This window comes from Siphateles boraxobius, unplaced genomic scaffold (assembly GCF_051911475.1).
Source record: "Siphateles boraxobius isolate OS27281-9 unplaced genomic scaffold, OSU_SipBor_1 66, whole genome shotgun sequence".
Taxonomy (NCBI): Eukaryota; Metazoa; Chordata; class Actinopteri; order Cypriniformes; family Leuciscidae; genus Siphateles; species Siphateles boraxobius.
This window is the reverse complement of record NW_027509193.1, coordinates 29261490-29274506: the sequence shown is the minus strand read 5'-3', so window position 1 is coordinate 29274506 and position 13017 is coordinate 29261490. Positions and strand designations below refer to the sequence as shown.

Below are 13017 nucleotides of genomic sequence, written 5' to 3'. Positions count from 1 at the left end.
ATCACAACTTGTAAGTATGTCTTATTATTCGTAGTTGTGTTTTCTATTAACAGATTAGTGTTAAACAGTATATTAAACAGTACAGTGTTTACTGTAGTGTTTGTAAGACCTCGCTTTTGTAAGACTGTTCACCGCCCCCTTGGGAAAATCAACCAAATGGTGCATAACATAGTAACTGAAATGTATAAGAAAATTACAAAAAACCTTGCAAAAATCTGTGCATGAAATCCATTCTGGACAATCCTCTTGTTCAATAACATTGTCAGGGTCTGAATCAGGTTTGACATTTCCCTAGTATGGCCTAAGCACTTTCAATCACAACACACTGGGTTAGCTAACCAATCACAGCACATTTTGTATTTCGGAAGGAGGGGGTTCATAGAAACTGGCATGCTCGAGCCAGACTGGAGAGAGGAGCTGTAATAATGTAAAATATGTAAAAAATAATGCCTTTTTTGAACAATCAAGCATGATAGCATAGTCTAGTACACCCCAAAAACAAAATCAAGACTTCATAAAAGAGCATAATAGGAACACTTTATAACTTTTTTAACTTTTTTTTTTCAAAACGAGTCTCGCGACCCCACGCTTTTTTTTTTTAAACATAAAAATGTGTTCGATTTTGGTGTGTTTTTCCAGTATAATATCTAAATATCTTTTAAAGCGACATACATTTACTTAAGCAAAATTATATGTATTTTGTTAAAATAAACCTGAATGCATAATTTTTAGATTTACACTTAGAACAGAAACAATATTGTCTCCAAATATTCTCAGACAATAAATCCGATTTATCATGCAAATTTGCTTCTTAAGTAAGTGTATATTTTTCAACCAAAGTTTGCATTTTACTGGAAAATGGTGGACAAAAATCCTGATTAGGAAAATGCTTTTTTTGCGCAGCAGCAGCATGATGAATTCACCCCTAATGTGTAAAACTCAAAAGAGGGCTAGAGTGATGTCCAGACATTGTGTTACAGCACATCTATGTTTCCCAGACGTTCAGGGTCAGCGAGGTGTTGTAAAGACCCACCAGCTCCCCTTGCACAGCGGTATCCTCCCACTCTGCCTCCATGGTTTTCAGCAGCCTGAGAAGCAGAGCGTAGCTCATCCTCTGAGAGCGGTGATGGCTGCTGTAACACTGCCAACGGCTGCAAACACATGCAAAAACATCCGTTTTACACACTAGTGTCAGTCTCACTGTTGGCAGGCATGTGTAGCTAAAGCATGCAGTGATTATCAGGATAGGCCTTGGTCTTATAACAAGCATTTGCTGTTTTCATGCTGTAGTGCTCATCCTGTCAATAAACACGCTGACTGCGTGGCGAGATATGATCTCACTACAGGTTTGATGTTTAATACACACATGATGGCCTGCTGCAGAGGGGACAGGTCAGCCTGCACTGCATGATGGGACAGCACTGTCCATGCAGCCGCACACACTTGTCCATTCCAGTTATAAGGCTCTTTCTGCAATTAAAAAATATATTTTATGACAAGCTCTAAGCTTGATGCAGTTTAATGCTAGGCAATGTAATACAAAAAAAGTATTTTTTTGCAACCTGAATTTGATTGTGTTCATAGTCCAGAATCTGACTCAGCATTTTCTTGTGAATGGTTACATTGGAGGCCATTTTACTCAGTGCTGTGTCTCTCTATTGAGCAGAAAAAAGAGTGATGAATAAATATTATAAAGGTGAATAGGCATTTTAATGTTAAAGGAATGAAAATTTTGTCATTTACAAAACAATAATTACACACGCACGCACGCACGCACGCACGCACGCACGCACGCACGCACGCACGCACGCACGCACGCACGCACGCACGCACACACACACACACACACACACACACACACACACACACACACACACACACACACAATGCCTGGCTGAACTGAAAGGAACTAATTACTGACACTGAGGAACACAGATTACAGAAACCAGGTGACACAGATGATAATTAACTAGACACAGGTGGAACATATGATGAGCTTAATGACAGTAACCATAGAGACAGATGAGTGGCGGGAAAACAGAACAAAGTAAGACATGTGACAAACAGCTGATGATAGCGGTGGTTTATTCTAAGTGCTTAAGCGATACAGCTGACGGTGGTTTATTCTGCAGTTTTGTCGTCTGCCGCTTTAAATGCTCTTATTAGCTGACAATGTTTTCTTATTGTTCATCAGCTGGAAAAAAAATTCTGAAAGTGATTCCAATGATATAATTTCTCTGTGCCATTATTGTTATAGTTGTGGTGTGGACTCAGCTATTCATTTAGATTTAGAACGATTTTTAGAACTGTACCTTTATCGTTATAGATATCTTCCTTGGTGTGGACAGGCCTTTAGAGTTTTAAAATCTCTTATGCTCATCAAGCCTGCATTTATTTGATTAAAATACAGTAAAAACAGTAATGTTGTAAAATATTATTGTAATTTAAAATAACTTTTCTATTTGAATATATTGTTTTTTTTAAAGTAGCATCATTACTCCAGTCTTCAGTGACACATGATCCTTCAGAAATTATTCTAATATGCTGATTTAGTGCTCAAGAGACATTTATTATTATTATCAATGTTGTACAGTTATGCTGCTTAATATTTTTTGTGGAAACCGTGATACATTTTTTTCAGGATTCTTTGACTAATAGAAAGTTAAAAAGAACAGCATTTATTTGGAATGGAAATCTTCTTAATTTATTGACACTTATGATCAAATGAATGCATTCTTGCTGAATAAAATAATTTATTTCTTTTTAAAAATCTTACTGATCCCAAACTTTAGAACAGTAGCTGCTCTTGTCTATTTAAATCAAATTAAATGGGAATCTGGGCTTTCGAGTTCCAAAATTACAACTGAAGCTCAACAGCATGGATCCCCATTGAATAGGTAGATGGAAAAGAGAAGCCAGTACATTCTTCAACATTCAATGTTTGTGTTCCACAGATGAATAGAAGTCATGCAGTACTTGAAATACATTAGGGTGAATAAATGATAATAATAATAAAAAAATCAGAGTGAACTATCCCTTTAATGAGTGCTGCTAGATTCCAGGTGAGCAGCAGTACCTGAGTGGTGAAGAGGCGAAGAATCAGGTGACATTCTCCCTGAACTTTAGAGGCGCTGGATCTGGGCTCCAACTTAAACCATTTATCATAACCAACGACCGGGATCTCCTAGTGAGAGACAAAAAGTGGCACAAAATTAGTTACAGTGACAAACTCGATGAGTTGCCTGGCTGTTATAACAACTTAAATGTGCAGAATGTGTAGAGCTCACATTCAACGGGATGTTGATGCAACCTAGGAAATCATCAGCATTCTCCTCACTTCCTGATGCAGCGGCCCCGTTAGACCTCACGGATTTGGCAATTTGCTTGAAATATCTAAAATCATGATGCAACAGTTTGAGTTTCACATTTGGCATGCATTTTAACAAGCATTTGCAGAGAATGTGTCAGATGTATCTCAGGCTCATTAGCTTTAAGATAACAGCCGGTCGGTGTGTGATCTACCTGCCCATTCCTCTGAATCCACTGATTTCATTCAGCTTCTTACACGCTTCCGCAACTGAAACATCGTCATCGTGATCCCTAGGGTGGAAAATAACAAATTTTCGGTGAGAAAAAGAGACTGCTCCCGTTCTGAGGAATATCTGTTGATACATCTTACCATATGTCCAGATGGAGAAGGTCATTGTGAACATCATCAATGTCACTGTGGAAAACAATCACATTAAAAAAAGATGTCCCAGTTACATTATAACTGATGATTACAGATTTTCAATATTCAATTCTAACGGTAAGATGCTCACAAAACGAAGTGTTCATTCCACACTGGGTTGAGAGTCTCTGGTTTGACTTCGGTCACTTGGATATCCCTTCCCGCCAACACCTCCTTAAGACTGGAGCGCTTCTCTAGCTTTTCCCGTCTTTTGCGAAAACTGAACCTTCTCTCTTTCTTCTCCTCTGTGTCTTTGGGTGATTGTCCCAAGAGAATTCCCAGCATGCAGTAGGGGTCACTGTAGCCTACCCAATGTGAGGCAAAAAAATGTTGGCTAATTAATTCCAAAAAAGTCAGGATAAATGGTTTCAAAGCAGATAAAACACTTTTTTCCCACTCGGTTTTACTGAATCATTTATGTTGTTTGAATTTTGGCTCATCAAGGGAGAACAAAAAAAAAACTTTGCAGACAAAATAAAGTCTAAAACTAACACAGTTTCTATGATGCTTTAAGTAATATAAATAAAATGTCCTTTGAAGATTTTCTAAGGGATGTAGGTGTGAATGTTTTGTCTTGCTGTTCTTGCTTGTTTCTGGAAACTCCAAAACAAAAATCAATGCCAAAAACTACATCAAAAGGTCATGATTTTAGAAGTAAAGCACACAAATAATACACGAAAGGCTAAAATATCTTACCATTGGCATCTTTCGCCATGAGATTTTTGCCCTTCATTACCGAGACCCTGAGAGAAAAGCTGGCTTTCTACAAAAGAACGTTTCACACATGGATTAGAAAGCACTACTGCAGTAATGAAAACGAAACCTGTTTTATTTGCTGTTCGACATGGTGGCGGCACCTCGGGTGAGTGCACAGTAAAATAAATGCAAGCATGCAGTGCTTTAGTGCCAAGGCTTGTCGAGAGCAAAGAAGTCAATAGAGGTTTTCTTTTTCAGATGTTAGAATTGAGTATGTTATGTATGACACAGGCAGTGGGAGACTGCTGTTCAAATGAAGGCTTGGATCATTGTGATGCACATTCAAATGGCACAACATTTTTCTGTCCTTTTCAAATGATATTTCAAAGTTTAGTCATGTAGAAACTTGTAGAAAATTGTTTATTTTATTGATTTTACATTTGTTTAGTAAGAGAGGTTCTCTATGCATACCAATATTTTCCAATTGTTGAAGTTTTTTTTAGTCTCTAATCATACAAAAGGAAAAATAATCTGCCTATAAAGAAATAATAGGTTGACAGTTGATCTAAAGCTGGCAGCAGTATATGCTGTGATTGTCAGAACAAGAGAGTGATGTACTTAGTATCAGACAAAACCCTCACCTTTGATTCTCTGACTCTCTGGAGGATGATGTCATGCTCCTCTTGACCCATATCAAAGACCTGAGCGAGAGATTGATCGAGGGAAAGATTAGTTTCGGGAATCATTCTGGATTAAGAAATGCAATGACAGACATCTTCACAAGTCTTACAGTAAGTCTTCCACACAAATATTAAGCAGCACAACTGTTTTCAAATATGACAATAATAAGAAATGTCTCTTAAGCAGCAAACCAGATCATATTAGCATGATTTCTGAAGGATCATGTGACACTGAAGACTGGAGTAATGATACTTTGCCATCACTGGAATTTTAAAATATATTACAATAGAAAACATTTATTTTAAACTGTTATAATATTTCACTGTATTTACTGTATTTCTGATCAAATAAATGCAGCCACGTTAAGCATAAGATCTTGTAAATATAATAGATGTTGTACTGTGTATTTCATCATAAACAAATATATGCTTATTAGACTTTTCTAAAAAGTATATGACAAAAAAGTATAAGATAATATAATTAATGAATATTAATTAATGAATACTAGTTTATTATTTTAAAATGTAGACATATTCAAAAATTGTCTAAAAATTGTTTAAAACAAAATAAACAACTCTGAGACAAGAACGAACTTTCAGACAAGTTTATTTGTTCATGGCTGCTCAATTAGAAATGTGTGTATAAAAGACTCACTTAAAGAATTAATTCACTTCAAAATGAAAATTCTGTCATCATTTCAAGTTGTTTCAAACCAGAATGGATGTCTTTCTTCTGCTGAACACAAAATAAGATATTTTGAAGAATGTCAGTAACCAAACAGTTGTTGTGCCCCATTGACTTCCATAGTATTTTTTTCCTATATGGAAGCCAATGGGGCACATCAACTGTCTGGTTACTGACATTCTTCAAAATATCTTCCTTTGTGTTCAGTAGAAGAAAGAATCTCATGCATGTTTGGAGCCACATGAGGGTGAGTAAATGATGACAGAATTTTCATTTTGAAGTGAACTATCCCTTTAAGAGTGTACGAGATTCTGTGATATTTGGAGAAAAAATGTAGTATCAAACTATTGCTTATGAGTCTTAAACACAACTTGATCAAGAAGCTTATTAGAGTTTCTCTCTCAATTTTTAACTTTCGGAAACATTGCATAGAAAACTCTTCATGGCATCAAAACTTCTACATAAAAATGTAATTCAAATGATTGCTGACGGACATTATTCTTGGGAGAGGGGGTTTTGCCTTTTATAGAAGTGATGGTAATCAAAGCTTAGGCTATGTCAGGTTTTTTTTTTTTTTTTTTTTTTTTTGGAAGAAAAGACATTATAGATCAGACACTTCAAACGGAAGACCTGCTGCACCTCGATGTTAGAGGTCTCAAAATGTAATCAGGCTCCTCTGGAGTGACAGGGGTTTTATAGATGTAATATAAGCACCGAACATCAATCCCCATTGGGCACGGGCTTTGATGTTTAATCATGTCTGAGACAAGAGCATCTGCTCCAACTCATAAAACCAAGTCAAAGTAAACAAACCCCCTACCATCACCCACATACAACCCTCCGTTCCCCCACAATCCCTTCAAGGAACGCAGGCACTTTGAAAACAAAAGATAAAACAAATATTTCTGTCTATTTCATTTCCATTTAGAAATCAATCAGAGCACATGATATTTATTTAGGTCTTGGTGGTTTTGGAGCACCAAAGGCACAACACATATTGTCATATTTTGTGTTGTTATTGGAAGGATGTGGGAGTGTTTAAATCTTTTTTAAGCAAATAACAGAGTCGCACCTTCTGCAGGTAATTAAAAATGTCCCCTTCGCTGGTAACATATTCTGGCGACGGCACCCCGACTCGATTGACCACGGTGTAGATCGCCTCCTCATACAACAAATCCAGCTAAAACGGAATGATTGATTTTTACAATTGGAGAAAAACAGCAATGTGCCACATGAAGGAATCAGGCAATCTGAATCATTCTTGCATTTTGAAAGGATCATCAAGAGACTCACCTCATGCCTGGTGGCTCTTTCTGGAACAAAAGCCTGGTCTTTGCACTCTGGGGGTGGAGGAGCGCAGCTGCTCTCCTCCTGTAAATGCATGAGGACGGAGAACCAATAGAAACAAAGATGACAGGTGAGGTGATCAATGAAGAGTGAGGAGATCATTAATTGTGCGTAACAATGAGTTCAAAGCAATTCCATAACCATGTAGTTTCAAGGGCTGCGAGCAATGAGCTGGCAGAAGGAGAGTTTATGAGCTCTTCAGAACTATCGTCTGTGAGAAATGGATAATTTGATCCAAAATATGACCTTTTTTTTGGTTATGTTAATAGATGAAGGGGATCTCGACACAGCGATAAACTCGCACTTTTGTCAATGAACATCGTTTACTTTTTAGTTGGTGAATGTATAACACAATCAGTTCTCCAAGGGGAGTGATTTGACTCAAATGTTTTAATCAATGACTTGACAATCAGCTATCAGGAGTTTCAGGTAGAATCTGAAACAAAAAAATAGAAAATAAAACAAGTTAAATTCACAGCACAGGCTTATGAAGTAATTTACGAGGCGCTCAGATCAAAAAATTCTAACATGATTTACTACTATTGTAATACCTTGTGGTAGCTACCAGACAAACCATGGTCCATGAATTAAAACTCCTCATTCAGTATAAAATGGCTATTAACTAATAACATCAGGTTTGCTATTTATTAAAGATCCATCCCAGACAGCAACATAATGTAGTGTCGGCCCAGATCTGGGCCACATCTGGTACATGTGGATTCCATGCGTACCAGATGTGGGCCGGATCTGGGCCGACACTATGTTGCAGTCTGGGATTTTGAATTTGAATTCAGTTCCTGCAATTTGAATCGAAATGACAAACATGATGTAGAATTGCAATTTAAATTCAAGGCTGAATAACTGAAATTCCAAAAAATACGTATAACTGCAACAGAGTGCATTTTCTAATTAAGTCTTGATTCTTTAAATCTTTAAAGGAGTAAAAATGTTTTAGGCCTGGCAGGCAAAGAGTCAACAGTAGATTGCACTTAATTTACATTTAACAAATATATGGACCAGGATGGAAGAACATTTAATTTCCCAGAATGGCATGACCTGTTGAATTTCAGATTGTTCTGAGTGTAGTCCAGTTCTCACAGGTATTTTTCCTAATAATTCTTCCCAAAAGGACTTTTTTTAAGAAGTCTTCCATAAAAACTTGAATGCCATGATCCAAACCAACAAGTTATGAGGTGATTCAATACTAGAAACTCTGATTCTAAGGGGAAAAAAAGGTACAAGAATATGTCCATACCGGCTTTAATGAGCCACACTTAATATTCAACAATATTATTGATCTGACTATACTGATGCTGTATGAGAACTGAACTGAGGGGGACGGTGACATCATTCTTTGCAGAACTGCTTTATAGTGCTATATGATCTTTACAACAGAACTGAATCAACACTGAAATGACTTCAGGTGAACATGTCATGATTCTGCCATCTAGTTCTTGTCTTTCATTAAGTCTTGAGGCAGGATCATGACAGACCCATGTTTTATGTGCAAACACATGGCCTTGTTGGGCCATGTGCTTGTGTTGTCTTGTCATCTAGCCCCGCCCTCCTTGTTATCCCTGTTTTAGTCATTATTGCTTCCCCATTATCACCTGTCTCCCTCATTAGTTTCTCTATTTAATCCCCTCGTGTTTGCTGTCCAGTGTCGGTTCATTGTCAATCCGTGTCAAGTTTGGAGTAACCTGTCAAGAATAATCGTCCTGTTGAGCTGGTTTTTTGGTATCAGTTGTTTGTCTTTGTATTTTGTCAGTATCTTTGTCTAGTTAGTCACCTTAGTCCTGTCTTGTTTTGCCCCCTCGTGGGCTTTGTTTTCCCTTTTTGTTCATAATAAACCGTGTGCTGTGACTACTGTCTGCGATTGGGTTCATTCCCTTCTTCACCCTTCCAACCTCATGACAGAATGAACCGACCAAAGAAGAACCCAGCAGGCCGTTTGTCCTTCTCTGCCAAGCATCATCTGGACCCCCTTGAAGAAGTCTGGTTGTCTTCCCCCTTCAACAAGAAGAGTGTCACCCTTCCATACTCACCCGAGGGTGAGTGGATCTTGTCAAACTTCTCCCGGTTGTATGACCACTTCTCCCGGGAGGGGTCTGGGGCGGCATCCTCGAGGTCTTCACTTTCTGCCTGTCTTCCTGTCATCCTGGAGGGTCGTATGATAGGCGTTGCGACGCTTGGGGACCAGGCTGGTTCCCCCACGACTCCAGAGGCGTCTTCTACACCCACTGACTTCCGTGGTAAACGAGGGAGACGGGTTTTGTGGGATTCCCCTTCGGAATCATCTTCATCTGAGCTTACCCAACCAGAGATGGTCTTCCCAGTTCCTGTTTTGTCTTCCGCTGAGCCTGTCCAGCTGATCACGAGTCCTGCTGTGACCATTGCTTCCCGACCTAGGAGAAAGAGGAAGAAGAGGGGAGCCTCCCATCCTTCGTCAAGCGCCGTCCCAGAGCCCGCTACTGCAAGCGCCGTCCCAGAGCCCGCTACTGCAAGCGCCGTCCCAGAGCCCGCTACTGCAAGCGCCGTCCCAGAGCCCGCTACTGCAAGCGCCGTCCCAGAGCCCGCTACTGCAAGCGCCGTCCCAGAGCCCGCTACTGCAAGCGCCGTCCCAGAGCCCGCTACTGCAAGCGCCGTCCCAGAGCCCGCTACTGCAAGCGCCGTCCCAGAGCCCGCTACTGCAAGCGCCGTCCCAGAGCCCGCTACTGCAAGCGCCGTCCCAGAGCCCGCTACTGCAAGCGCCGTCCCAGAGCCCGCTACTGCAAGCGCCGTCCCAGAGCCCGCTACTGCAAGCGCCGTCCCAGAGCCCGCTACTGCAAGCGCCGTCCCAGAGCCCGCTACTGCAAGCACCGTCCCAGAGCCCGCCTCTGTGAGATGCTGCCGATCAAGCTGCAGAAGCAGTCCTGCAAGCGGTGTCTGCTCGTAAGCGGATGCCTATCATTGTTGCTGCCGAGACTCTAGCAGACTCCCTTGCCAAGCGCCGTCCCAGACTCCGCTACTGCAAGTGCCGTCCCAGAGCCCGTCTCTGTGAGAGCTGCGGCCGATCAAGCTCCAGAAGCAGTCCTGCAAGTGGTGTCTGCTCATAAGCGGATGCCTATCATTGTTGCTGTCGAGACTCTAGAAGACTCCCTTGCCAAGCTTGTCAAGATCCTCGATGTGCCCGTCATGTCTTGTCCCGAGCCCACTGTGTCTGTGCTCTATTCCCAAGCCTACCATTGTGAGCGCCGCACCCGATCCTGTCCCTGTGAGCGCTGCACCCAAGCCTGTCACGGAGAGCACTGCACCCAGTCCTGCCCTTTCACCTGCTACGTTCCCCGTCAGGAGTCCCTTTTCCTTATCCTCTGTGTCCTCCGTGTCTGAATCTGTTGCTCCTACCACTGAAGCAGTATACCAGCCTGTTTTCCCGGTCGTCCCTGTCTCCACTAATTCCCGGACTATTTCCACGTTCATCCCTGTCTCCACCAGCCCCCGGACTGTTTCCCCGTTTGTCCCTATTTTCACTAGTCCCCGGACTGTTTCCCCGTTTGTCCCTGTCACCACTAGTTCTCGGATATTTTCCCTGTCTCCACTAAGCCCCGGACTGTTTCCCCCAAGACCTCTCCTCGTGTGTCTCCGTCTAAGCCTACCCAGAGTCCTCGTCCTCAGCCCTCATCCCATGTACCCAAGAGCCCCAGTCCACCGATCCACTCTGAACATTTCTCCATTAACTCGGTGTTCCCTCCGCCCCCCCCTTCCTTGTCTGTTATTTTTGATTTGTCATCCCAACCCTGCTATTGTTTATTCGTGTATGCCTTTATTGTTCTTTGTCATGTATTGTTGGTTTGTGTCTTTGTCACAGTCTGTCATGTCCCGTGTTTGATGTCCCCTTGAGCAGCGTCTGGAAGCCGCTCCTTAAGGTGGGGGTTCTGTCATGATTCTGCCATCTAGTTCTTGTCTTTAAGTCTTGAGGCAGGATCATGACAGACCCATGTTTTATGTGCAAACACATGGCCTTGTTGGGCCATGTGCTTGTGTTGTCTTGTCATCTAGCCCCGCCCTCCTTGTTATCCTTGTTTAGTCATTATTGCTTCCCTGTTATCACCTGTCTCCCTCATTAGTTTCTCTATTTAATCCCCTCGTGTTTGCTGTCAAGATTTGGTTCATTGTCAATCCGTGTCAAGTTTGAGTAACCTGTCAAGAATAATCGTCCTGTTGAGCAATCTTTTGTATGAGTTGTTTGTCTTCTAGTATTTTGTTAGTCACCTTAGTCCTGTCTTGTTTTGCCCCCTCGTGGACTTTGTTTTCCCTTTTTGTTCATAATAAACCGTGTGCTATGACTACTGTCTGCGATTGGGTTCATTCCCTTCTTCACCCTTCCAACCTAATGACAGAACAACAGCCGGAATGCATTATTTTCCTGTTGTCCCTGTAAATCTGTATTCTATTAAGCGCTATATAAATAAAGGTGACTTGACTAGAAAGATCTGCAATCCCATGAAGCATTTGCAAATGATGCAATTCAATTTAAAAAACAATGGAGGAATATAAAACTATTGATTTGCATATAGAAACACCATGGCATAAAGTTTTCAATTTGGTTACATTTTTTTTCTATTGTGATTGGTGGAAATTTCTTTCCACACTCATAGGTAATGTAGTTTTACACCAGGAATTCTGCTGTTAAACATGATTTATTTAAAAAAATAATTTGAAATAATGTGGACCGCCAGCTTTAACAAAAGCATATGCCATCGATCAACAGCCATGTAGCTCACAGTGGGTCTGTCTTTAATGTTTTATGTTTTCATTAAAAATCACTTCCCTTATGGTGAAAATTAATTGGCTTTTTACTTGCGGAACCTGGCTGTTGCACTCTTAAAAATTACCCGGCTGTGTAATTTTTCCATTTCCTGTAATTCCAATGCAACTTCCTATGGGTGTTGCCAATTCAATAAAAATTTGAGCAACTTTCACTTGATCATAAAATCCCAGGAAAACAGACAAACGGTTTGCTACAGTAGCAATAACTCTAGGAGTGACTGTTGTCAGAGTTCATAAATTCACTGTAAGGGAAACACTGGGCAAGAGATGTGCGCGTGGGAAGTTATTAAGGAGGGATTCACTGCTCGCCAAAAAGAACAGTGCTGCACATTTCAGCTTTGTTAAAGACCACAAGAATGGTCCAGACACATTTGCCAGAGTGACAAGATAAAATTCGATCTTTACAGCATAAATGGGAAAGTTATTTTCATCCACAGCAAAATGGTGAATTCTGACATCAGACCCTCATAGCAGACGTGCCATATGGTGGTGGGAGTATCATCTTTACAGCCTAAGAACTGGATAGCTTGCGGAGTTTGTGGGCATAATGAATCTTAATTGTACTCGGCATCTCCCCAGCAGAAACGCTTGTGAATTTGACTGTCAGCTTTCTATTTTATCTCACTAGGCATTGTATTTTATTCTGCACTGCATTTAGTCTCTTTGCATTTATTATGTATTGCCCGTGAATTAGGTTAGCTGACATTTATCACATGACATTTCCTCATATCATTGCCAATGTGGCTGTAAGGTTCTGGTGGAATTACTTAGGTTACTTATTAGGTTTTCTAACAGCAGGACTAATGAGATTAGTGACCAAACCTGACTTGATTTATACAGAAAAAATATATATACTAGTGAATTCCATGACATCCATGCATAAGATGACGGTTAACAGAGTGTAGGACGTGCATCGCAATGCTAATGATACTAAACACACAAGTAAATCAATAACAGAAAGGGGCAGCTAGAGAAATGTTCTGTTTTCCAATGGTCAAGTCAAAGTCCTGACCTTTAGCCGAATGAAATGTTGTGGCATGACCTGAAGCAGCTCAAGCGAGAAAAAAATC

At 40.7% G+C, this 13017-nt stretch overlaps 1 protein-coding gene across 3 annotated transcripts in view; it reads right to left on the bottom strand.

The window, feature by feature from the left end:
* Positions 1 to 13017, bottom strand: part of baiap3 (BAI1 associated protein 3) — a 52195-nt gene that overhangs the window by 16724 nt on the left and 22454 nt on the right. For all 3 annotated transcript variants that reach the window (XM_077213411.1, XM_077213412.1, XM_077213410.1), the window contains 12 exons: positions 7085 to 7162; positions 6864 to 6971; positions 5068 to 5127; positions 4427 to 4493; positions 3822 to 4035; positions 3680 to 3724; positions 3523 to 3600; positions 3288 to 3393; positions 3077 to 3184; positions 1563 to 1655; positions 1367 to 1470; positions 1034 to 1151 (listed from right to left, as the gene is read on the bottom strand). In XM_077213411.1, the coding sequence (XP_077069526.1) occupies positions 1034 to 1151; positions 1367 to 1470; positions 1563 to 1655; positions 3077 to 3184; positions 3288 to 3393; positions 3523 to 3600; positions 3680 to 3724; positions 3822 to 4035; positions 4427 to 4493; positions 5068 to 5127; positions 6864 to 6971; positions 7085 to 7162 (1179 nt within the window). The remainder of the gene's footprint in view (positions 1 to 1033; positions 1152 to 1366; positions 1471 to 1562; positions 1656 to 3076; positions 3185 to 3287; positions 3394 to 3522; positions 3601 to 3679; positions 3725 to 3821; positions 4036 to 4426; positions 4494 to 5067; positions 5128 to 6863; positions 6972 to 7084; positions 7163 to 13017) is intronic.